The sequence below is a fragment of the Aquila chrysaetos genome, chromosome 16, assembly GCF_900496995.4.
Source record: "Aquila chrysaetos chrysaetos chromosome 16, bAquChr1.4, whole genome shotgun sequence".
Classification (NCBI taxonomy): Eukaryota; Metazoa; Chordata; class Aves; order Accipitriformes; family Accipitridae; genus Aquila; species Aquila chrysaetos.
This window is the reverse complement of record NC_044019.1, coordinates 4,455,888-4,478,075: the sequence shown is the minus strand read 5'-3', so window position 1 is coordinate 4,478,075 and position 22,188 is coordinate 4,455,888. Positions and strand designations below refer to the sequence as shown.

Below are 22,188 nucleotides of genomic sequence, written 5' to 3'. Positions count from 1 at the left end.
TGGCCAGGCCAAGCCGTCCGGTTAAATACCCCTCTCTGATGGCGAGGAAATCAATACTGCCACATCTCAGAGTGCTTACGGGAGCACAAAAAGATTGTGTTCACAGTCCGTTCGCTATTCCCAGAGCCACACCAGCAGCTCTGCCGAGATCAAGGTTTCAAGTACAAACGAGGGATAAATGCCTTCATTTTCCGTATCCGAAGGGGTGACATTTCCCAGCTGCGTGCTCCAGGACTGGGAAGGGAAGGACCTGGATTTCACACCGCAGTCGGGAAACCCTTTCTGCCTCAGAGCATCGTTGCAATGAGATCAGCTGGAGTTTCTGGGAGGCAATGCCAGCAAGCGGCTTTTCCTAAGGGCGAAGGAGAAGGGCTCTGGGCAAGACAGGATTCCTTAGGGGATAGCTGGGATTATCCTCCCTGGATGGTCCCCAGCCCTGCGGCAGCCCCTGGCAGGCAGCACAGTGCAGCTGGGGGCGGGGGGAAGTTATTGCAGCTTCACCTGGAGCTATGGAAGGAATTTACGGCTCGTGTTCAAAACTAGGCTTTAGCTTCCAAATAAAGCTGAGACTTGTAAAGCTGCAGGGGCTTCAGAGAGACTGCTTGCGTGTGCAGGGAGAGTCCTGCAGCAGCATCTGAGCCAGTGATCCCCCCAACAAACCCAGCCAAGGGGACTCAACGCTCCCAGTTGCTGGGGTGGCATGCTCCAGAGACCCAAGCCCGCACTGACCCCTTCAAAAATCAAATGTGAATAAGTTCTTCGGTTTGAGCTCTTCGGTGTCCTCTTCAGTGCCAGCCCTCGGCTGCTGTCCCTGGCACAGAGGGAGCTGCCACCACCCCATCCCCTGCGGCCGGTCCCCATCTACCCTTCCCTCCATCGGAGAGAGGAGCCTGCGACTCCTTCATCCCTCCGGGGAAGCGCTGGCAGAGCTCTGGCCTCGCTCACGCTTCCTCCTGGGTCCACAAGGAACTTGACTTCAGCAATCCCGTGCCCTCTGCCTCCCCAGCTCAGACAGCCGGGAGAAGCCTGGCTGAGGAGGGGTGGGCAGGAGGATCCCTCGCTTTGCTGCGGCCTCAAGAACTACAGCACATAGTAAGAGATTTTTTTTTTAATTTTTTTTTTTTCAGTAAAAGAAGCTTTCTGGAGGCAAAGCTTGAGGCAGTTTCTATGAACCCACAAGGGGGATGGAAATGGAAGAGAAGAAACCGGAGCAGTTTTGATGGGTCGGCGCGCCATGCGTGAGGGCTGTTTGAGTGCTGCTTGCCAGCTCTGCAGACTCTACTGCATTCCTTATGTGCAAGTCCTGTAAACTGACCCCTCTTCAATTATTCATTAGAGTCTGCAGCTCATCAGAGACTCTGCTCCTCAAACAAGCATTTATTTGTGGATTTTTTTTTTTTTTTTTTAAAGAGCTCAGAAGCTTGCTCTTAACCATAGCCCAGCCTTGCCAAGGACGAAGAGCAAACGCTCTGGCAGGAACAAGCCAGGCAGCTGTCAGGCATTACATTAAAAACAAACCCACTTGATTACTTCAACTGACAAGACGGAGAAGCCAGTTTAAGAGCTTTACTACTGACAGGCTGAAAAAGCTGAACATTAAGAGTAGCAATAGCTGCAGCCCAGTCCCTGCGGCGCAGAGGGGAAGGCAGATTTTCAGGCAGCACCATGCCATGCTCGAGATGTTCTGCTCCCACCAGGTTATCCCAGGTCCTGCCCAGTCCTGGGGGACCAGACTGGCCGGAGCACTCTTGGCCGAGCGGCTGGAAGCAACGGAAGAGGGGCTGTGGGCAGAGAAGGGATTTGCTGAGGTACCTGTCTCTGCCCACGTTCGATAGCTTTCCAGTTCTTGGGGAAAACAGCAGCAGCTGTGCAAACACGCCAGGCGTGTTTCAAAGCAGAGCGTTTCACTTGTTTGTTTTAAACCCCTTCATGTTAAGAGGCTGCAATTAGAGTGATGTCCAAGACTGATGAGGATTGCAGCGCTGGACGTGTCTTCTGTCTCGCACTCGGCCTGGAGCTGGAGGTCACGCTCAATGCTGGGAGCCTACGCAATGAGAGCCCTCCATCACCTGCACCCTGGGTGGGCACACAGGACTTGCCCTTTGGTAGCCAGCAGGTCTCGGGTGACTCTTTCTTCCTCCCGCCCTGTGAAGGGAAGGTGCTTCAAGTTTCCCCTCTGACCACCGACTTAGTGATGCAGCTCCAGAGAAGACAGGACAACTGTCAATGGATGTTCTGGCAGCCAGCGAAGCCTACAGCAAGACGCGCAGTGGGTGAAGGAGAGAAACGTACTGTTGGAAAGCAGAGCTATGAGCAAGCACTAATGCAGTATGCCATGATGGAGCAGCAGAAAGCCTTCCTCTCTTACATCCTGCTGGAGGAGCGTGAAGAATTCCCACTTCATGACTAGAGGTCAGAGCAGGATTCCTCAGCAGCAGTGAAGCCCAGCCTGCAGGAAAGCTGCTCCAGCTACATCCAGTTTGCAGACGGGAGCGAAGAGCCGGTCTCGAGTACCTCAGCAGGTGCAGGAGGAGCGTAGCAAAAGCAAGAACCAGCCTTATTTCTAACAGCAGTCGACTGCTATTGAACCACACAGAGGACTGGCACCGAGCTATCTCACAGGTAGATGGCCACAACCCTGTTTCCTCCAACTCATCCCAAAGAATTACAATCCAGAGCTGTGACTGCAACTGTACTTTGTCATCACTAGAGGGTTATAGCAGGGGTTTGCACCCAGAACACCACAAACTAATACCCGCTGGTGATGCGGGTATTTCTCTGGCCAGAAGTGTCCACATCCAGGGTTCCTGCCTATAGCTTCCCTTGCTGAACATGCCGCAGGGGAAGACCTTTCTGCAAGCTTTACCTGGTCAGAACACAAGGATAAATCAGCAGGAGCTATACAGATCTGGGAAAGAGCCGTGTCTTCCCATTTACTGCATTCCCACTATGGTTTGCTGCCTAACAGCAAGGCTCAGCCTGAGCAGGTGGGGCATCTCATGCCTGGTCCGTGCAGCAAAGCAAAGCCCTCGCTCTGGTCTCAAAGGTCTCTTTTATGGTGCAAAGCAGAGCTGGAAGAGGTTACTTACTCACTTCCCCAGTTTTCATTGCGCACTGTGATTATCACCCAAGAACAAGCTGATCAGCACTCCCAGCCTGAGCCAGTGTTACCTCCAGAGAGAGTGGGCACGCTCAGCACTGCAAATCCACTCCTCTGCTCTTCATTATGAAGTGATTTCACTAATTGGGTGTTGTACTTTCATGCATAATTCCTCAAACTTGGCACCTTCAGGAAGCACAAGCTCACCCTCAGCCAAGCTGGCTGCAGAGCAGGCTGTAAAACCCCAATTATGAGAGGTTCCATTTTTCCACTGAATTCAAGCCCTCTGTTGCCGTTCCGCAGCTGAACAAGGATCAATCTTCAGCCTACCTGACAATTAAAATCTAAAGAACATGGGAGAGAACGAGGTTCAGTACCTGGGGACCAATGCACCACGCTGCTGATTAGCCCCTGGGGCAGAGCAGCTTTTGAGAGCAAGGCAAGAGACCTCCCTTTCTGCTCCTGACCTGCGCAGAGATGCAGCTGAGGTTAACCCAAGGCTCTCGCAGGAGAAGTTTCTCTCGGTGTCGGCCCAGGCTGGGTCAAGGGAAACAGAACAAGAAGAAAGCAGACCCTGAGCTCTCTGCAATGCAGAGGATGCCGGGGCAGCAGTCCTGCTCTGCGAGCGTCCGTCCTGCTCCTCTACCGCCAATACGAACGTGAAAGAGGAGCTTTTCTGTTCAGCAGCCCGCAGACGTCGCACTGAAACCTTGCGCCAACTGCGCTGCTGCTATCCTAAAGCCAACATCAAATTTAAACAGGGTCAAACACCACCACCAAACAGGAGAGGGGGGGTTAAAAAAAAAAGTCATCCTTGTACCTATCTTTGCCAAAGGCTCCTGTTCAATGTAGCGTTGGATTAGCAATTTGGTTTTAGGGATGTGGCCAGGATTGCCTGGCAGATCGCAGACTTTTACAGTAGGGACACGCTAGGAACATCCAGACAAGCAAGGATTCAGGCACAAGCAAGCTAGGATTGTGCTCGCTGTCAGGAGAGGGTTTGGCTTGGAATTCCTTATGGCCACAGAGCTGGAATGCTGTTGGGATGGCCCTGACTGCAGATCCAGGCTCCTTTCCCTGCGACCATGCAAAGGGAGGCAGATGCTCCAGACAGCTCTCTGCCCAACCTGTAGGATCTTGCAGGCATTTCCAAGATACTCAGATAAACACACCGAGGTACGATGCTTGCAGGGACTTGTGTACCACAATTGTTCTTGAAAGGTGGGAATCCACACAAGAGTAAAAGCCACAAGAAGTTGTGAAATGCACCAGCTGTCCTCGGTAGGAAGCCGAGTTGAAACTACAAAGGCAGCTAGAAAGCACCAGATCACAGCCAGCCTGGCCCAAAACATCCCCTCGTTACCTCTGTGGCGACCATTTCATCATGTTTCATGCCCAAAGACCCTAAATGTACAACAACAGCAGGTGAGGTGATGACAGAGGCATTAGACTGCATCGGTCTCGTACTACCAGCTGCGAAGTTCCCAACTCTTTTGAGGAACTCTTGGATTTCCTCCTTTGCAAAGCGTCTTTGGTTATTGCCCAGGCAAATAACGATTGTACTTCTGGCAGCATCCTACTTATGGGGACGGGGGGAGGGATGGCACTTCTGCGTGGGTGTTGAGTAATCGTCATTGTCGCTGCTTCAGGCTATTTTAAGAAGAGATCACAGAATTAGCCGCAAAAGGGTAGCAAGTACAAACCTAGAATAAAGGTGCCTCTTCCCCTTACAGTTTTCCACGCACAGCTAGAACAGAAGGGCATGGGAGGGATCCTGAGCAACCTTCAATTTGAGAATAGCCAACCTCAGATGTTTACTGCCGTTTACTTCTCCTTCCTTAGTCCGTGTTGTAGGTAGAGCCAGTGCCAGAAGCTGCTGCTGACAACATCTACCCCCAAAATGAGCAGAAAAATACATAGATATTCAGTGCGCTGCCTGCATCCCCCATCTGCAGCATCACAGCTGGTTCAGAGTGCCAGAGTTGGCCCTGAAGTTGAAGGTATGTGTTTATAGGAGGGATTTCATTTGTCTGTGCTGCTAGCAAACGTACCTTGTACAAACTTGGAAAAGGCGACCGAGGTTATTTCAGGAGCACGTAGCAGGGCTTCACATGTTCAAAAGTTACTGAAAATGGGATTGTCAGACACCGCTCACAGGCATTTTGGCCACGGTGCCTCAGAAAAGCGGAAAGCAAGACACCTGCAAGCAGCACAGGGCTCTTGTGGTTTCCCTGCTGTGGGATGTTGGACAACTTGCCTGCTGCTCTGCTCCAGCTCCCCAGCTGCAACGGGGACTTCACTTCCCTGTCCCACAGAGGGACAGACACAGACACAGAGCAGCAAAGAGAACCCCAAGTGCTTTTTGGCCTCTATCGCATGATCTTTCTGTGGGGCTGCATCTACAGATGGAATCAGCCAGGGTTTGTCCCAGTGATGTCCTTCAAAAAAAAATAATCTTCAATTATTTTTAAAGCAACATCCTTCAGCGGCTTTTACAGGAGGCCAGTTTAGCCAAGTGTTTGAAGATGAAAGAGGCAAAGTCTCAAGTCTTAGAAGCCCAGCTGGAATCCAACCAGAAGAGATTTTTTTTTTTTTTTTTTCCCCATGCCAGAGATGCAGGTACAGTGAAGAACTGTAAAACCACTATTCTCAGGGGAGGGAAGTGCACAGTCTCATTAACCTGAGTTCATCTGACCCACGCCAGGTTTCTTGCAGGCCCCCTGGAAAAGTGCCAGTCCAGCAACTGGGACAGAAATACAGAACAAGTAGGTGAGATGCAACGGCAATGCTAGAAGTCCAGCATAAGTTCCTGGCAAAGAACTGCCTGAAAAGCAGACGATTGCTTTTTAATTTTAAACTCCTTTTACTAAAAATATGACAATAACCAACTGGAAAAACAATACAACAAGCCCCCATGGCCTATAGCACGGACGATGATTCAGAGAGAGAAACTGCTACAGGGCACTCACTGAGGGTAAGGCGCAGGACAAACTCTTGACAACCCGCTCGGCAAGGTCTCCCAAGCCGAATCAAACATGTCGTGTCATTCTTCACAGTTACAGCATGTATGTATCAGAAAAGGAAATCCTGAAAGTCTTAGGATTTCAAGGTACTGAAATGGCTCTTCTGCCCTGCACAGTGTCTCGCAGGACAGAGAAGTATGGACACAATTAGGAAATACCCGTGCTAACAACATCGGTCCTTGGTCTCGTACTTGGAGAGAGCTCACATCAGAGAAGTCAAGTCCTTCAACATCATGCTGTCCATGTGTGGAGCAGCAAGAGCTTTAGGTGTCTGAAGAAGGTCTAGCAGATTAAGACCCTTGCCCAAAACATGGAAGACAGCAGCTCAGTTCCCTCTACCATTCCCACCTGATGTTAATGGGGACACAGAGGGCAACTCGACCAAAGTGGAGCTTCTCCCAGCCCCACCAAGGCAAGAGAATAAGCAGATACCAGGCGGTCAGCAAGGGCAGCTGTGCCAAAACCATCAAATACTCTTGTATTTCTCATCCCATCTGGCAAGATCACAACACAGAGAAAGGTGTAAACACGGCACTGGAACACTGCAGGGATTCTCGCTTCTAGCCCTCTGCTACAGCCTCCAGTCCATCTCCTGCGTGCTGGACTGAGGTAGCCCTTTGGGAAACTTTCCAGATATGTTTGGCTGACAAAAGGGACAGGAAGAAAGAGGGTTTATCTTTTCTCTTCCCCTACTCCAGTCCCTTACACTCCCACATGCACTCATCCAGATTACAAAGCAGCAGCTTACAGGCTTTAAAAATAGGTGTCCCCAACCCATTCACCAAGTCAGCTCACACCCCACACGCAGCTCAGAGGGATGACTTATAGACGTAACCCCAGAGCATTTTTACCTTGGCTGGAGGATTCCCACCTTCTTCTGGAGCAGCCTGCCCATTCTGCAAAGGAAGAGAACCTGCCGTTAGCACACGCCAGGCATGGGACCGCTCCTTACAGCCCCTTACAAAGGCTGTTGGCTTTGAGAGCCCTTCATGCAGGACAAACAAGGGAGGATGCCACTTTCAGACACGGTACAAGACAGCTGAACACTCCCCATACACCGAGGGGACACTTTCTATTAAGGAAAAAAAGTTGTTTGAAAAAAAAAATAAAAATCTCTTGTTCAAAGACTCTCCATGCTCCCCGCAGATGAAATTAGAGCTGCTCATATACCGACCATCGCTTGTGGGGCGAACCCCCCCCCTGCACTCCTCAGGCGTGGATCCCCAGGGCGGTGGGTGCAGGATTCCCACCCTCGGCACCACGTGCTGCAGAAACTGCTCTAGAGATGCAGCCCTGTGGTTGCACCATCCCACCTCCCGCACCCACTCCACTGTTTCTCCGGGACGGCTGGAAGAATCAAGCAGGGAAGATCAGGTGAAGATGGGAAAGCAGTGCTAGAGTGCAGTGAACAGCCATTTTACCATGACGTTGGCTTTAACATGAACATTTATCAGTTATTTATTACCCTATCACAGCTGATACCGCTGCAGGAAATCTGCACCACCTGCTTGGCTCCAGGCCACCTCTGGCCTGCAAGTCCAGCTTCTGCTGCTGGAGCTCTGTCCAAAGTCACAGCAGGTGACCTGAACCGCCTGGAGTAGCATCAGCCGGTCACGCTCGGCACAGAACCAGAGACATTATCGGGTTCAGCACAGCACCGTGCCTGGAGAAGCCAGTGGGAGCAGAAGCGGGTGGGATTTACTTAGACACAGATACTCAGAGCAGGATAAGCGCGTACAAAAGGTTTTCTGCAGACTGTGAAGAAAAACAAGGGCAAGAAGATTTTGCTTTGACATCTATTTGCACTACAGTCTCAGGCTCCAAAAATCATGGAATTCCTCTCTTTCTTTGAAAGAACAAGGCAAATTTATTCACTCCTCTTCAGATGTTATGGTCCAAGAGAAGAGTTGCAATGCAACTGTACCTCAGCCTCAGATTGTTAGTTAAATGCCTGGGTTTTAGAGCCTTTCAGGAATCTAACAGAAACAAAGCTAGCTCCTTCCCTGGAGAAGCAAAAGGACATCACCCTGACATCTTAGAACTACACTATCCCCTTCTCCCTCTTGGGCCAAATTTAACTTACTCCCTTTTAATACAAAGAAAAACTTGCAATTGTTGATCTTGAGAGAGCTTTGGGGCCGCTGAGAAAACCTCACTCTAATGCTGCACTCGCTTTCTACAACATTGACTGGGTGCTTCCAGGTTCACACTCTCCTGCTTCCCATAGGAGGTCATCACTGCTGGTTTTAAACCGCTTGGCTACCTGCTCACGGCTAGCTCACAATAAAAGGTGTAATGCTAAAGAGCTGAATTTAAGCACAAGTTTAGTTTTCAGGTACTTCAAATCCACAGACAATAGTCCAGAGTCTCCATATATCTTCATATTTAGGTCTCTCCACTCCCACCTCGGGCCAGCCTGTGCTACCTGCAGCAGCTCAGAGCACCTCAGTCCTACCACAACGTGGAGTTCCACCGCTCCAGCTGGGGAGAAGACCACCTGCCTCTCGGCCTGACCCTGGCCCTGCAATATTTCCATTCATACGGATCCCCTCGGAGCTCCGTAACTCACCTCAGTACCAACTTAAACTGGGCTTAAGTTCCTAAGTATTTTCAGCCAATGACTGAAAAAAGCAATAGCACTACCATGCAAGCCAAGTTCTTCCAGAGGAACGTTGCCCTGATGTTTACACAGAGCTCTTGGTACCATTAGCACAAAGAATAGCTAAGAAGTGAAGTAAGATTTTGTGTTTATGTATAGCCTCCACATAGAAGGGGGGGACACACTGTGCTCAAGATAACCAGACTTGGAAACATGCTTATGTTTACTGGCTCAGCTGTCACTGATCAACAATTCCTAACTTGCTGCTGATCCAAACCATAGCTCAGGGAGGGCTGTTTATGTCTAAAACAGCTTAAGAAGCAGAATTTCCATGTTGGACAGAGGGAAGCAGTGCCTGGCTCATGATCTGGAGAACAGATCTACAAGGCACGTGTCAGGAGAGGGGTGAGTTGATGCGTAGGACAAGCTCTTTTATTCCCCTGGGAAGACGAGCACACGATGAGTGACTGCAGGGTCCGTCCAACCCTTCAGCTTCAAGGATAAGCCAGGAGACACTGGGTGCTACCTCCGGACCTGCCACACTGCTGTGTTTCATCAGCTCCCTACCCCGAGGAACACTTGTCCTACACGCTGCTGTTGACAGAAATCCATCCTACCTGGGGGTGGAAGGGATGTGGAAAGAAAGAGAACGGTGTCTGTGCCAGGGAGGTTTCCTGGGCAAGTAGGTCCATGGTCTTAGAGGGATGAAGCTTCTGATGAAACAGTCACTTTCTCAAGCTGACATAAGGCAGATGTATAAAGAGAGAACTGGAGTATTTAGAGCCAAGAGCTTTCCTTCTCCCCCAGAGCAAACCCAGTCCTTATTCCCTCATATGGAATTCAAGAGTCATTTGTAAGCATCGAAGATGGAAACACACTCACAGCTACAGACTCATCACCTCCCGAGATAAAATACAGCCATTCATTGCGTCGTAAGTAGAGCTGAAATAGTTTGTGGGTTTCTTGGTTTGACATTTGTCTCTTTAAAATGCTTTATTTCTGCACTCCCCCTGCATACCACGCGCAGTGTGTTAGCAAGTGTATGTGTGTTTGTCTCCGTGCCAGATACCCTTTTCCAGCACATTGTTCTCAGGGTTGGAAAGGAGCCTCCTGAATGTCCTCCTCCGAGAGCAACCCCGAAGATCTCCCCGCAGGCAGTAACCAAGCAATACCTGCTGCAGGAGGGAGGCACAGCTCCTTCCCTTGGGTGCCCAGGGCAGCAAGGAGCCGATGCAGACCGGTGGCAGAGCAGGGCTTGGGCTGCCAAGACGGCAGCGGCACGAGCCTCACTGGGGGCCAGCAGCCTGTCCCTGCAGCTTTCCAGCCAGCACTGCTCTGGGGCGAATGGAAACGGGGATTACAGAGCTAATCTGATGGGCACATGGAGCGGCAGCCTGGCAGCGAGGGCACCTCTGGGCGAGCGACAGCGAAAACTGCCCGAGAGGTAACGCAAAAACCCTTCTGCACACACGCTGCTCTAATAAGTTTTCTTAATAGCACGCAGAAAAGTATATTGGAAAACAAGTGCATTCAGTTACGCAACTGCCAGCCTGGCTGAACTTGAGAGATATTTATCTTAGGACATCTTGCATTTTAAATCCCTTTAATTCCACATAATCCGCAGCACAGGGAGCAATTTACAGAACAGGCCGGTGCTGCTCTGATCTGCACGCAGGACAAGTCGCACCCCTGGCAGGACCGTGCGAGACCGTGCCCACTCCTGCTGCCATCAAGGGCTGCGCTCTATAGTTAGCACCATCAGCACAAGTCATCCCGGATTATCGACAGCTCTGCTTAGGAAAGCAGCCTGCTGCTATTTCTGGACCTCTAGGTTTTGACTAGTCACTTTTGAGATGCCTATACACAACACAACAAGGGTACCAGGTACCCAGAGATGCTCTTTCACCCAACTTGGATGAACCGTGAAGCATTGAGGCAGAAAGGAATGGGGGAAGAAACCCTTCACCCCAGAGCTTCTGCTAGTTTGACACAAGAACAAGGCATTTTTATTATTATTATTATTATTATTAAAGTGGAATTTATGAATCTTGCCTATTGCAGTTCAGAGAAAGGAAATGATTCTGCAAAAATAAAGATCTCCAAAAGAACTCACGTAGCCCAAGCAGACTGAGGAGTCTATACACAAGGCATATCAGAGACCACAGTTGCTCGGCTTCCTCCCCTATCTTTTGATCATTGTTTTATGTATTGTTCACTGAAGATGCTTGAAAAAGATAGTTATTCATGAATACCTCCTGCTCAATAAAGGATGATACACATATACAGGCAAAAATAATTAGCTTGAAGTGGTTGGGTTTGGTGTAATCCCACGTCAGTTGTGTTGCTGTATGTTTGGGTAACAAGAGTTTAAAGAAAAGCATAGCCTTGATGACAGTATCCATCGCTATGGTGATGAAGTCATTCAACTCCATTCTCTATCGCTTGTACTCTGCCCCAGCCCAGTTTTTCTACTACATAAGCAATATTCTGAATAATATAAGCAGCAGAGAGAACAGGGAGGGGGGAAAAAGAAAAAAAAAGGAAAAAGTATTACGAAGCTAGCTCAGTCCCCAGGACAGAGGGACTTGGCTCCTGCAAGGGATCAGTTCCAGCTCCCACTGCCGCCCACTCCCATGCATTTCCCCGGCACAGCTCCAGGCTGAGCTCCGGCGGGCCGGGACGAGGGGCACCAGCCGTGACCCATCTCCAGCAGCAGACAGCCAACACTCCCAGAGCACAGCGGAAAAAACCCAAATCCCTTAACAATAGGACTGATGCCTCCACCAGCGTGGTGACAGCACCTCTGCTCCATGACTCAGAAAGCAAAGGTTGGAGGAAGCCAGTTTCTAACCTGGATGGCAGCGATCCCGGGGCAATTTACGTAATTGGCATTCCAGAAAAGTCTCCTCGGTTTCTCAGTGGTGCCACCTTGCCCAGGAGTGGTGAAAACTTTCTCCTTGGGCCCCTACCCTTGGTGATTTTAGCCTCAAGGTGCAAAACTCCCCCCAAGCCCAAGTCCCTCTCCGCAGATACGCTGCTGGATCTCAGGGAATGCTCTAACGTCGGGCCCAGGCAATAACCTACACCCTGGCTCCGGGCGCACGATGTGGTTTCAGGAATCGCGATCAAGTCGCTGCAGGACTTCCTTCGTCTCCCAGCTTCGAGCACAAACCCATCCTCGTGACTCAAGCGATGCTTCAGAGCAGATGCTCTTAGCCCACCGCACCTCCGTGCCAGCTGCTTGACACCCGCAGCACAGGCGGACCTTCGGCACAGCACCCCAGCCGCACGGCAGGGGGGTCTCTAGGAGAAGACCGTATCTGGCCGATGAAAACGAAGCAACCTCACATCAGGTTTGGAGGTGAAGAACGCCCATATTATTTTCCTCACTGGAATCGAGCGCACGTACTCGCTCACCTTAAAACAAAGGGAGGTAAATTGCTAATGTCCCACTTGTGATCTTAAGACATAAAAAGACTAATCTGCAGAAATATCACCTGCAGGCAGCTCCTGACCCTGACCTAGAGCTCTGGCCAAGGTGAGATGGGGGAATGGGATAGCTCAGAAGCCGGAGGCAGGCCCTCCAGTTTCAGTTTACAATTAATACACCCGTTACTAATGCAATGGGGCAAACAGTCCTTGCTGCTGCCATGATCTTCGCAGCTGACTCGGGCTGACAAATACACCGGACCCTCCTGGCCGTTTCTGCTCAGAAGAGATCCCGTGATGCTGACACAGCGCCTGCCTGGCACCTGGGAGACCTGGGATTAAGGAGTAAATGAATCTCGCCCGCGGCATTCACTGCCCTGGGCACTGGCATTAGTTTCCTCCCATGACGAGTCTAGTTGCGTTTTCTGGCTTTTCAGGCTATCTTCCTACTTAGGAAGAGAGAAACCGCAACCAAAAAGCCCTGTCTCGCAGCAATAACCTACACCCTGGCTCTGGGCGCACAATGTGGTTTCAGGAATCGCGATCAAGTCGCCGCAGGACTTCCCTCATCTCCCACCTTCGAGCACAAACCCACCCTCGTGACTCGAGCGATGCTTCAGAGCAGATGCTCTTAGCCCACCGCACCTCCGTGCCAGCTGTCCGCACAGGCGGACCCTCGGCACAGCGTTCCACCCGCATGGGGGGTCTTCTAGGAGAAGCCGTGCCGTATCTGGCCGATGAAAACAAAGCAACCTCACCTCTGATTGCCAGCAGACCTCCCCGCTGTCATTGCAGCAGTGGTGAAACGCTGCCTCCACTCCAAGCAGAGATCTCTTAAGAGGCAATTTTAAATAAGAATGAGTAAATCTGACTGATTCACCGTCGCGACATCCCTTGGCAGGATAGAGGAGCGTGACAGCATCGAACCCAGCCAAAATGATGGGAAAGCACCAAGTCTGAGTAAAGCGCCTGGGACAAAATCCCCACCATCCCTCTGGTTTCTCCAGGAAGGCTGCTAGTTCCAGTTTGGATGAGAAGATGTTTAACTAAAGAGTGCCAGGATACAGTGCCTCAGCTGGCTGCTCTGCAACGGGTGAAAACTGCTACAAGCTGTCCCCTTTATTCTGAAATGGCTGTGATGCAAGCCTGCAGATGTGGACAGATGCTGTGCACTGTCCTGCACATCTGGCTCGGAGGTCTTAATTAGAAGGAAAAGAGCAAAGCAGGAGGGGAGAGCAGACATCCAGCAAAGTGACACAGGACCACGACCGGAGTTCGCAACACAGGCCTGCGAGAGCAGCTGGGGCGGCGGACAGTGAGGAAGCTTGCGGGAAAAAGACTCAAAATCCAAGATATTTATTCCCTGGGCCTTCAGCGGGGGCCGTTTTCCTCTAGGTCTGGGAAGGGATTTAGGCGCACGCTGCTCCCGCTCCCCAAATAATCAAAGCCCGCAAGGGCGGCAGCGGAGCCGGGAAGCCCCCGGTGCCCCACCGCACACGCACCGAGCCCCGGAGCAGCCCGCAGCTGCCCCCGGCACCACGGACCTCCGGCGGGCTGCGACCCCCCCCCCCCCCCCCCCGGGGGCCTCCAAACCCCCACCAGCCCCCCCCAAACCCGGGGAAAGCGGACGGGGCGGGGGTCCCCGCAGCCGGGAGGGGGGTCCCCGCAGCCGGGAGGGTCCCACCGGGCGGGGCGGGGAAGCCGGGTCGGGCGCTTCTTTGTTCGGTGGAGACCCCCGGGGAGACGGCGGAGAGGAAGGGGGGGGGGGGGAACCCCCGTGCCCCCCCCCCCCCCGTCTCCCCACCGGGAAGGGCCGGTGCTTCCCCCCCCCCCCCCGCCCCGCCGCCCCCGGCTCACCTCCGTGTCCAGATGCACCAGCTCCATGTTGGGCCAGGGCTCGGCCAACTGGGCGAGCGGCATGCTGCCGGCGGGGCTGCCCCGAGGGGCTCCGGTTCGGGCTCGGGCTCGGAGCGGAGACCCGCGCTGGGCACCGGCTCCCCGGGCCGGGCCGGGCCGGGAGCGGCGGGGCGGGGCCGGGGCGGGGGCGGGGCCAGGCGGGGCGGGGCTGGGAGGCTCCGCCCACTCCGCTGCGGGGTGGGAGGGGGTCTCGGGGTTCCCGTCAGCTGGAGGGATCCGGCGAGGAGTTCTCCCAGTTTGTGGTGGGTTTAATGGGGGAGGAAGATGAGGAGGTGTGCGTGGATGCTACATGCATCCCTTCGGGGGGGGGGCAGGGGTGCTCGGGGATGAGCTGTTCCCTGCCAGCTGCACCCTTCCCTGGGCATTTTGCCCTGATAGATTTTGGAAGCAAAGAGAGTTTAAAATTGTTGGGAGGGTACTGCTCGCTCGTGTCCAGCAAGGGAATCCTCAAGGCACTGAGAATGCCTGAACAGAAAACATCTACTGAAAAATACCCGGCACCCAATGTCCCACTCTTCTGCGCCTTGGAAAGATTTTTTTTTTCCTCTAGGAGTGTCCAGCTGTTTCACTGTACACACGACGCTGTGTGGCATCACCAGAAGAAGAGGTGGTGAGGATAAACTCGGTGACACAATTCAGATATTGCTGCTTAAAGCAGGAAACTGCTCTGGGAAATCCGGATTCCAAGTTTGAGATGTGCAGTGAGTCACTGCTCATCACCACCTGCAGTGCTCCCCCCCTCCGCCACCTTCCCTACAAAACATGGATAAAAAAACATACCCACCTTTCTACAGCGTTTGGAGAGCCTCAGAGCAAAGGTGCCTTAAGCACAAGTGTTCATAATTCATGGCTATTCTCACCTGCTGGGTTTCTCAAATAGGAAAAAGTTTTCTTCTGCTCACATTTTACCAAACCCCAAAGCACCATGTTTTCATGTTTCATTATAAAATTATTTGTTTAAAAAAAAAAAAAATCTTTTTAAAAGGGTGCATCGCTAAGGGTTGACTTCATCAAGGTGTGGCTGGAAATAGTTAATGAGCCTAAGTAAAAGCATACGCAGCTGGGGTTTTGCATTCTGAGGGCAGCTGTCCCTGGAAGCCGGGGCTGTACAGCCCTTAACCTGTTCAGAGAGGGCAGCGAACTCCAAAAAAGGTGAATTAGGACAGAGCCCAGCACTCTGAAAAATTCCAGTTAATCTTCACAGCACCTGAAGCTAATCTGTAAGTCATCATCAGGACCTGCTTGTGATTTAGGCTAGAGCTGTCATCTTTTTTGCATGTGGGGGAATCGAGTGTAGAAGATTCCCACGCTGACAGTAAGTGTTTGAGCCAAGCCTGGGAACTGCTGTCTCTAAGACCTGTGCTCAGAGCCCCCCTCTGTGCCATAAGTGTTGGAGCCCCAGATGAAGGCATTAAATAACACAAATCTACCCAACTGGTACTAAGTGAAGTCCTGTTATAGCCAATTAAACTCATATCACTTACTGTTGGAGCAAGCTGAAGCAGATCTTGTGGAAAGTTATTCATTCAGCTCTAAAGCTATCCATATTTTCCCCTTATTGCCCAGTACATGGCGTGCCGTCTGGTTACATTCATCCTCCAGCTGCTGCAACCTGCTTTATATGGCATCAATAACGCGATGATATCAGCACCAGCATCCCGTTTACCTTCTTCATTTGTTTGCAAAATGCATCTCCCTTTCCTTCTGCTCCGCGTGCGTGTCAGACAGGTCTGGGGTAGGAATGCAGAGGCGGGTGAGGGTAGGACAGTGCTCTCTGCATCCTTTCTGGAAGGAGAACAAAACGAGACATTACTTGGGGACCTGCCGTGCTTTACCACCAGGCCCCGTGAATCCAACCTTTGGACATCACATCCTGGTGCACCTGGAGCTTCCCACCTGGGTGAGAAGCCCACAGGGAATGTTTAAGCCATAATGGCAGGCACAAAGGCCGTTTCCCATTAGGTGACCCACTGAACGCCTCCCAGCTTCCAAGGAGGGTTACGCATGGAAGTCAGGCAGGGTCAGGTGCTGAGCAGTTACCTCCGGCAGCTTGAGCAGACAATCTCAGCCAGGCTGGTCATTAACTCCTGGGAAATTTCTGACTCCAACATCCCGACTGTTATTGTAAAGAGTAAGAAAAAAAAGTTAAAAATAAAATAAATTACTTTTCAACACTTCAAAAGTTCTAGGGTGGTACAGTAACCAGTAGAAAAGCAAGTCTTCATTTTCAAGGTCTCAGTGAAAGTTAATGGGCGATATCCAGAGGAACTGTTTGAAAGGCAGAGCAAGGCCTATTGCAATTCAGTGAAGAAAGGGAGACAGAAACCGCCGCTGCTTCCGTCCCCTGGCAGGTCTATTGAGAGGCAGAAAGTCCTTCATATTTCACAGCAGAAAGACAGGCAGGCTGACCGTGAACTTGACAAAAGACAGAAATTATGGAGCTTTATGGAGCAATGACTTCTTTAGACTGGAAGAAAAAGACGGCTCTAAACCCATGGGTACCACTGCACTTAAATAAAACTACCAAATTATCCTGCCCACTTCATTTAATAAACCAGCAAATTAAAGATATTGGGGAGACCACAAATGACTTGTGCATTGTTATTATTCCCTGCAATTCTTCAGCTACTTTTATTAAAGGATAGGAGAGGATTTTGCTGAGGTAGCTCTACAGTATCCTCAAAATTATACTAACACCCCTCTAAAAAGCATAGGCAGTACCACAGCAATTCAGCAGCAATGCTGGCTAGGCCAGCTAAAGTCTCTCAATCCCCAGCTCCAGCACCCAAAGCGAAGCCAGCTATCTTCTGCTAGAAGCTATCTGTTATCAGACTGACCTTCCCTCGATTCCTGCACCAGATAATGCTGAATCGTCGTTGATTAACAGAACGTGAAATGTGCCACACCAGATTGCTGCTAAGTCCAGGGCAGGATGTTTGAGTAAGAGAAATGAGGTAGTGGTCTCCCCCAGGGTTTATTTCCTAGTCAAAGAACAGCTATAAAAAGCAGCTCCTATCCTGAAAGCAGGGTACAAAATGTGTTCTTTGGAGTTGAACAACAGAGCCTGCTGTTTGGGTGAGCGTCACGGCTAAGTACAGTGATTAAAACATATATACCGGCATTTTTCTGAGACGGTTGCAGGCTGGGGAGAGCTGCTGCTATAGTAAACAGAGACTCCAGATCAGCTGGATGGCCCTTTTGTCAGCATTGCATTTGCTGAAAATTCAAAATGCTGCGGTTTTACTTTGGTTTTAAAAACATCAAATCCTCCTCAAATACAATTGTAGATATTTTTGCCTCTGCAGCTGGCTGGCTTTTGGTGTGTAATGTTTTCTTTTTCAGAGAGGCTGACAACATTTGTTAAGCCAGTTATCCCCAAAGAAGCACTTCCAAAGCAGATGTATCGAGACTGGTCCTTATCCACATTACCAGATCCAATTTTTCCTCATTATTCCAAAAGCTGCCCAAGTGATTCTCCACCTAACCAGACAGTAACCCAGTGCTCCCACGGCTCACCATATCCTTTCTTTTTACCGAAGCCAGGGAGCATCTCTTATTAACTGCCTGCTTTATGCTACGCTGCTTTTACACATATAAGGAAATGCAGAAAGCTTACAGGCACGAGAACTCGCAAGGCTGAGTCCCAAATGCCTGCTACAATTTACAGACTTGTGTAATCTGCTTTGTGTTTACGCTAAGACAGTCGTTTAATTAGAGCTCGCAGCAACTCTCTTTGTAATTTTAAGATTGACTAATCAGTTCCGTAGTTCATTGTTATCCCCGCTGCACTAATAGGGAAACTGAGTCATGTTTTCAATAGGTTGTCAGGGCAGAAGTTGAACTCCACGTCCTGTCTTCTAATCCCCAGCTCTCAATTCACGATCTCATTTCCTTGCCTCTTCTGCTTTGTTTTGCCGCTATGAAGGAAGAGATGACAGATCACCTTGTTTTGATCCCAGGGACACATTTTTCCTTAGCGTGGTACAAACATCACATTGAAGATACAAAGCAGGGGCCCCGGAAATGAGAAACTTTGACTGTCTTTAACAGCAGAATTGCTTTTTGCTTTCCTGACAGATTTCTTTCCGTTCCTTAGCACCGTCTCGCGATTGCAGCTGCCTCAAATGCCAGCGTTTTCCAAGGCAGGTCCAGGCAGCGGTCGGAATGCAGAAACTACACCACAGCAGGCAGTAGGACGAAGAGCTACTCGGGGAGCAGAGCCTGGGCAGCTCTCACTCCCCTGCAAGAGGTTTGTGCAGACTGAAGGCTTATTCATAGAACAAGCACCTTTAACCTCTGCCGATACTTCCTGCAAAGGTGAGCATCATGCCACCTTGCTCAGCTCACTTGCGTTTTTGAAGGTGCCTAGCATATCCGAAACCCTTTCTTTTGCAGAATATATTGCATTTTGCCTGCTGGTTCTGCAAACTATCTGTCTGCTAAGCCCACCCTGCTTCTACGTGTTATTACTGTAAACCATGCTGTCCCTCCACGGACCGGATCTTCTGAAACATCTCCCAGGGAGCCCCTGGCTGAAGCACACACGGCTCAAGCCAGGGAAGAGTTCTGCTAGCAGAATTGATTAAGCCGTTGGCTCCAGGAAACACGCTTAATTTGTGAATTTTGCACCTATCTCTCAGGAACACTGAACTGCAGCCAAGAGGTGCCTTGAGGAGAGGGACCTGTTGGAGCCAGGATGTGCCCTGGGAAGGCAGGGAGGCGATGGGGAACGATCCGCCGAGGCAGCGAGGCCATATCTGCTGGTTGTCATGGATACAATCGCTGCCGGTCTCCTGTATCCGTTACCTTCCCTTTCCTGGATGCAAATAAACGAATGGTGGTCTGCTCCTGTTCCTATACAGGACACAACCCTTGACATCCAAACAAAAGGAGAAAATAATCCGTTTCAAACCTAGACATCTCTTAACATCATCTGAGGGGAGCGTGGGAGGTGACTTGCTTTTTCGGTATTCAAAATATGTGACTCTGATCATGCTCTGCCCAATTGCATTTGGTTCTGTCCTAACCTTTGGCTATTTCCTAGGACCTCAGAGGAGCTGTTTTCACAGCCCATTCAGCACAGCCTTTGCTCTGGCTCAGCTTTTTGGATTCATGACAAGCTGCTACAGACTTGGACTCTGCCGGCCGCACGCGCTTGCTGTTGCCTTAGCACACACACACACACGCGGGCAGAACTTTGCAGGCTCCAGTGACTTCAGCTCCCTGTTTCACAGGAAAATGAGAGGTCAAGTGTGGCTCAAACTACACCTGAAAAAGGCTTTTACAAAGCCCCATATAAAATACAAGCAGTTGCTTTATTTTTAATTTTAATTTTTAAAGCAGGTTTCCAGCCCAGGTGGTAAGTTATTTAGAGCGAGTTATCCGGCAAATTTTGTTTTTAATTAGCACACAGATATGTTTGTAGTTTATTTCAGTGTAGCACTATGCGAGGGAGTGATAACATGAAAGAGAAAACTATTAGAAACTGTAAACAGAAGTGAAACCGCCAGGCCTGTTTTCACTGTCCCCCAGCCAGGGAGAAAGCTGAGTAAACAACAGTGCTAAGTACAGTTGGGTTTTATGGTTCTTTTAGGTTTAAGAACTTGTAAACAAGTGATGAAGCTTTTAAGTGGATACAAATAGATGTCCTCAGTTTTGTGCTACTTACAGAGCACACAGGTCCCAGTTTCTCCAGACAAGGTAGGGGAAAACAAAAGCACATTTCAACAGAAACCCAGCTCCAGCAAGAGGAAAATGTCATTCCAGTGTTCACGGTCTGAAGCCTACATCATGCAACTGAACAAGTCTCGTCCTGCTTAATAGAGGGCACACACAAATACCCGTTCCTCATCGCCCCATTCCACAGTTTGGGACGCCATCATTCAAAGTAAAAAAAAAAAAAAAAAAGAAACAAACAAAAAAGAAAGAAACCATTTCAAAATTGGAAGTGAATTTCAGAAATCCTGATAAGAAGCCTAAAGACCCCAGTAAACTATTTTCCTTAGGGGGGAAAACCCAAACTTTATTTCTGATTTGTTTAAGACTGATATACACATGACTGGCAGCATTTTACTTCTCAGTCCTCTTACAAAACAGAGACTGTTGCACACATCCAGCCTTGAAAAGCCACACCCCAAAAATAACCAGAGAAATGAACTTCCAAAATATGAGAAATGATCCTGACTGGGACTATTTTGGCCTAATGACCAATTGTATCACATAGGAAGAGAATATACAAGCATGATTTTTTAGAGAGGTGTGGGAAAGAGGTGCCGTCATCATTTAGGGACAGAGAAGCAGGTCTCCAACTTCTCTTCTAATAACATTTGTTTTCTGTATTTTACAAACTGCTTAAGGCAGTGCAGCAGCACAGATATGACTCAGCTGGCTTGCATGGTCAGGTAGACACATCTACGCAGTGCTCAATGGTTTCCTTGTTGGGGAGTGAACAAAAGGCACACGAAGTTCAGGGATGTCAGAAACCCGATTACCTGGCAAAAGAAAATCTATCCGTCCCTTATCAGCATTAAAAAATCCCCACCAATTCTGGAGTTAGCGAAGGTCTTAGATATTTTGCAGTGTTGCATGTCTCACAGCACACTGTAAAATGGTACAGAAATACAAGGCTGGTACTTTGCTGCTTGCCTATTTAAATTGCTCTTCTCCTCTTCTCACCTTCACGATGAGTAAAGGAAGGGACCTTGGAGACTGCTCTTTAGACATTCTTCTTTCCAAAAGAGGCACTCGTGGTTTATATTAGCAATGTAAGGACTGTCCAGCTGGGCCTTTTCTGGCTCTCTGAGGAGAGGCTTGGTGCGTTTCTCGGTGAGTTTACCTAGAGTACTTACACCTCTGCTGATGAGGGAGAAACCACTTGATCCTTAACTAGAAAAATCCCTTTCAGAATTATTCTCTAGCGGCCATATAGGCATTCAAAGTTCAGCCCAAAGGGTTTTCCGTTAGCAGGCTAAAAATCCGCCCGCCTGATTCTTGTGTGCTGCACTCATTTTGTTGTCGTACTCCAGAATTCCTCAGAAAAGATAATTTCAAAGATCAAAAGCAAGAAGCTTACTTTTATCTTCCTTCCGCTAACTTTGTGGGCACCCGTGTGATCAAAAGCCATCTCTGTTACACTGCGGCTGTGTCTTTCCTCTGTCACTGTAAAGAGGGGAAGGTAGTGTTGCTCAGACAGTAAAGTCTTACCACTGGGGACTAAATACCTTTTATAGAGAAATGTGTCCCAACATTCATATTCAAGAATTCATAAAATAAGCATATAAAAAAATTAAATCAAAGACTACTCAATGCACAGAAAAGCCTCCAGCACCTAGAGCGCTCAAGGGACACATCCTCACCATCGGTGGGGCAGGCAGTGGGACCTCCCGTCTCACTCGCCTCTGCTTTGCTCGCACGTGCGTCTCCAGCCACCGAGTAACGGTAATTTACAAAGTAAAAACTTGATGCAACGGGTATTTTGTCACCCAATGGACAGATAAAAGCTTCAGTGCATGCTGCTTTATATCAATAAAGGTTTTGCCAGAGGCAGTGAGCGTTTTAAAGGCTTCCAACTCTGGAAGCTGATTTGAGTTTTGCTGCTGACTTCAGTGACAGCAAAAATGAGACTTGCATGGTACGTAACAACTCCTTTCACCCTTTTCCTGTGGGAAATCAGATATTTGCTCACAACCTGGTTTCAGCAAGACCTGGCCAGACCTGCTGTCTTATTTTTCTGTTTACAGTCTGCACAGAATCATTTTCCCCCTCAACCTAAGAAGCCACTAACATGATGTTGGAGATGAATGTCCTGTGGCAGCAGCCCAGGGTAAGGTATGGTGGAAATAGGGTCAGTGTGTTGGAAATGGATAACAAATAACGTCTGAGGTAACGTTATTTAACTCAGAAGTCTTCTCTCAAATATAAGGACTCTGGGGTACGCTACAGTCCTTAGAATAGTACAAGAAACATAGTGCTATTAGCTGTTAACACTGAGTAACACCATAGAGTTGCTGAAAGGTAATATTGATCAATAGAGATGGAAAACAGTTTTTTTGGCAGCTCTTTGCCAGCTCCTTGGAAATTAATACGGGAGTCAATTACCAACAGACAAATGTCCGCTCTAT

At 49.7% G+C, this 22,188-nt stretch overlaps 1 protein-coding gene across 4 annotated transcripts in view; it reads right to left on the bottom strand.

Annotated features, from left to right (window-relative positions):
- Window positions 1-14,188, bottom strand: part of RPS6KA1 (ribosomal protein S6 kinase A1) — a 42,628-nt gene extending 28,440 nt beyond the window's left edge. For 2 of the 4 annotated variants that reach the window (XM_030039228.2, XM_030039230.2), the window contains exons 1-2: window positions 14,009-14,188; window positions 6,975-7,019 (exon numbers count right to left, since the gene is read on the bottom strand). In XM_030039228.2, the coding sequence (XP_029895088.1) occupies window positions 6,975-7,019; window positions 14,009-14,071 (108 nt within the window). In that variant the 5' untranslated portion in view covers window positions 14,072-14,188. The remainder of the gene's footprint in view (window positions 1-6,974; window positions 7,020-14,008) is intronic. The other 2 variants (XM_030039229.2, XM_030039232.2) reach the window with 1 other exon arrangement.
- Window positions 14,189-22,188: the final 8,000 nt, after the last annotated feature.